This window comes from Sinocyclocheilus rhinocerous, unplaced genomic scaffold (assembly GCF_001515625.1).
Source record: "Sinocyclocheilus rhinocerous isolate Xijiao unplaced genomic scaffold, SAMN03320098_v1.1 scaffold1893, whole genome shotgun sequence".
In the NCBI taxonomy this organism is placed as follows: Eukaryota; Metazoa; Chordata; class Actinopteri; order Cypriniformes; family Cyprinidae; genus Sinocyclocheilus; species Sinocyclocheilus rhinocerous.
Window position 1 is genome coordinate 551,869 of NW_015654502.1, and position 4,107 is coordinate 555,975.

Consider the following 4,107-nt stretch of genomic DNA (forward strand, 5'->3'; position numbering starts at 1 on the left):
AAAACAGCGTATCCGTGTGACGCAGCTGACACAAAACAGCATACTCTGTTTATGTCCAGTGGACACTCTCCAAAATGGCGCTAGGGTGACGCGGAGGAGACGAATTGTTGAATAAAGTCTTTTTTTTTTTTGTGCACAAAAAGTACTCTCGTAGCTTCGTATAATTGCAGCTGAACCACTGATGTCACATGGATTATTTTACCGATCTCCTTGCTACGTTTCTGGACTTGGTAACATTTCAGTTGCGTTGCTGTCTATGCAGGGTCAGAGAGCTCTCAGATTCCATCAAAAATATCTTAATTTGTGTTCCGAAGATGAACGAAGGCCTTACAGGTTTTGAAACGACATGAGGTTGAGTAATTAATGACATCATTTTAATTTTTGGGTGAACTATCCCTTTAAAATTTATAGTATTTACACTTTATACATTTATTGAAAACAGAGCAAAAATATTCACCCTGCACTACAGATCTCAAATCAAATGCTTTCTAGAATGAGAAAATCCCTCCCTGTAATATTGCCTATAACTGATTAGAAAATAGCGGATAATGTTCATTGCTGTGATGTAACTAAAGCCCATTGGCTATTTTATAAAAGACACAAACCCTTTAAAAATGTCTCATCTTAAATTCCTGTTTCAATAGAAAATACATCACCAAGGAATGAAAACTGCGCTAAAAAAAAAGTCATGGGGTCTTGAGGAAAGAAATAAACAGTGACTTGATTTATACTTTGACTAACAAGCTGTAACACTGTGTAAATTATGAGAAAAGATCAGATTACATTACACAAGGTCACTTAAAATTCCTAAGACTAAATTGGCATTATACAGTACCACACTACGTCTACTGGCAAATGTTGCATAACGCGGTATGCTGACAACAGCCAATGAAGGAACAGAGGGTCGCTAAGCCAACACACAAGCTGAGCAGCATCTGTAATAGGGCTTAGTGGATCATGCCGTGCAAACCCTGAAGATGGAAACCGTCATCAGCACCTCACTCTGGCTTTAATGGGTTGGATGAGTATTACAAAGTGCTCAGATATTAGATACAATGGCCACCACTGCCAAAAGTCTAAGACAGTAGTGTTTTGGCCAAATATGGCTCTCAGACAAATCTGATAGTCCAATGTGTATAATGGTCGACCTTCCTTAAAAGCATAGGCTACAAGCCTGTATTTGTTCATAACTGTGTGCAGCTGGAAAAAAAAAAAAAAAAAATCTTTTCTGGTTTTCCAGAAGAAAAAACATCTACAGATCCTTTAAACAAGATCAATTTACTTGAAAAGCAAAGATATTAGGATCTGCTTCCAAAAAATACATCTTGAATTAACAACTTTAATTATTGAAATAATTGCAATTCAATTGTTTTAAGGTGACGATTTGATATTCCAGTGATAATTTCACCTTTCACATTTCTAAAACATATATATATATATAAAAAATAAATGTATATTATACATTTATATAATATCATTTTTTTATAATAAAATTTATATAAATGTATATACGTATAGTATTTTGTATTTATTATACCGTATATACACATTTTTTACAGTGCATTCTGTTTGAAATTTAGTAATTTATGGTGAAATTATCACTGGAATGTCAAATCTTATGATTTTACTTAAATTCCAGTGAGTATTAAGAGTTTGTCTAGAATCTGAGTTTCCGGGGCCTCATAAAATGAAAATGTGAACCTTAAGGGAGAGATAAAAAACAGCCATGTTCATTTTACATTGTGACTGTGATGTAAGAAGCCAGTATGATGAGTCCATATCAGTTGAGCTGACCCACTTCATGAGTTGAATGCTGAGCAGGAGGAATTTACGTCAATGCTCCAGGCAGTCCAGCGGCAGACATTGCATGAATGAGCCTCAACATTCAATACAGGAATCACATCCGGCCCCAGAGCTTAACTCCTGCAGCTTGGAAAACAGTGGCAATGCCATATTTAAAGGCAGGCAGAGCAGATATTTTTGTTACTTTAAATAAAAGCTTTAATTGAGGTCAGTAGCACTGGCTCTCATAATTTCGTTATGCAGTGGACATACGTAACATGGTGTGCATTGGATTGGTGCTGGAGGTTGATTGTGTAAAGATCTCTGGGGATCCTATCCTAACAATTTTCATACAGTTTCCCAATCATTGCCCACCCCCAGGAAGTCTCTCACTCCCACAGGTTTGCTCATTCAACATGTTTTATGGGAAAACAGTTTACACGGTATGCAGTGTACACTTCTTCTCTTGCTTCATGCTTTGACATTTTAATATTTCATGTAATCACAATGCAAAACCACTGTAAAATGAAACATATTTTGCTCTATATATCTGTACAATATGGAAAAATGTATTCATGGTTAATAGATTAGAGTTTTAATGTTTTCTTCTTTCAGTCATGATGCAAGCACATAAATGTTTGAAGTGGAACATAAAAGGCTGATGACCTTTCTTTGAGTGACCCAGCTTGAGTCATCTTCTAAGAGGTTGACTGTGCATCAGTGTGAGGGCTAAAAGAAAAAGGACCTTTAACAAAGCCTTGCGGGACACTCCTCTGTGACTGGCCACTGCATTACTTGCTGCGCCAAACATCATAATCTACCAACATGATAGTGGAGTTTGGGCAGAGAGCAGGTTGATGTGTCAGGGAAACTGACAATGTTTGGTCTGCGTGTGAATATGAGCACACATATGTGTGTGGGAAGCTCTCCTTTTGCTGAGAGCCTTGCATTGATGCTCAAAGCCTGGCTCACTTTATAGTCAGTAACCTCTTGATTGCTCAAATTCAAATGAAATTGCAAATGAACCTTAGTCTGAATATATAGCTCAGCACAGAATGCACCTGTGTGCTCTTGACGTACGTGATGGCTCCACCAACTGAGCAGTACCTGAATCATCATCCTAAGCAGAACAGCCTTGATTAATAAATTGTCCATCACACCCTATAATTAACTATTACGAAATCACAAAAATTTAGGTAAAAATCTTCTAAGGCAAGGGAAATTCCAAACCAAAAGTACCAAATCATTCCGACTCCAACTTTTGGCTCAGTTTTGTGTACATACAGTAGGTGCTACAAACTACAAATGATGTTTTACATTACAATCTGTAATTGTACAATCTGTAACAGTCTCCACTTCAGTGATGATAAAAGCAAACACACACACACACAACTGTTGTTATTTATTCATGCTTTTTATTTTGTGCATTTACCCAATAGCATAAATAAAAAAGCATAAGTAAAATAAATCTATTTAATTGAGCATATATTATATATAAAATAATATATGTGACCCTGGACCACAAAACCAGTCATAAGTGTAAATTTTTCAAAATCTGAAATCTGAAAAAATCTGAAAGCTGAATAAATAAGCTTGATGTATGTTTTTTTAGGATAGGATAATATATGGCAGAGATACAACTATTTGAAAATCTGGATAATTTTGACGCATACAATGTATTTTTGGCTATTGCTAGAAATATACCTGTGATACTTATGACTGGTTTTGTGATCCAGGGTCACATATAATAAAATATAATTCATTATAGCCATAAATTATATATTATATAATATCAAATTGGGTAAATGTGTACATAATATATGTAATATATAAAATAATTAATATAAAACAGTTTGTTGAAATATTTTTCAACAATTCAATATCAATACCAATGTACCAAAGACTAGTAATGTATAAAAATTTTGGATAATGTAACTGTGATGGCCTTTACCAGCAATCTTGATGTTCATGTGTCCATCCAGCAGCAGATTCTCCGCCTTCAAGTCCCGGTGAACGATGTTTAGATTGTGGCAGTACTCAACAGCAGACAGAATTTGCCAAAACTTGCGTCGTGCCTCTGGTTCACTCAGCCGTCCATGCTTGGCTAGGTAGTCTAAATAAAGTTGACGTGAGGTTAACTAAACATCACAAATACACAAAGCACAGACCTGAATCAATTAAACATTTTGCATGGGTAATGTAGTGTAATAAGGGTCACAATAAAATGTGACTGAACACACACACACACACACACAAAAAAAAAAAAAAAAAAGTTTTGAAAACCATAACCCTGACAAAAAATGACCTGCAATAAAAGAAAACCCT

At 35.5% G+C, this 4,107-nt stretch overlaps 1 protein-coding gene across 2 annotated transcripts in view; it reads right to left on the reverse strand.

Annotated features, from left to right (window-relative positions):
- Positions 1-4,107, reverse strand: part of LOC107717286 (serine/threonine-protein kinase SIK2-like) — a 40,736-nt gene that overhangs the window by 19,463 nt on the left and 17,166 nt on the right. The window contains exon 4 of one of the 2 annotated variants that reach the window (XM_016523990.1): positions 3,734-3,895. In XM_016523990.1, the coding sequence (XP_016379476.1) occupies positions 3,734-3,895 (162 nt within the window). Of the gene's footprint in view, positions 1-1,739; positions 1,896-3,733; positions 3,896-4,107 lie in introns of those variants that run through there. The other variant, XM_016523991.1, reaches the window with a different exon arrangement.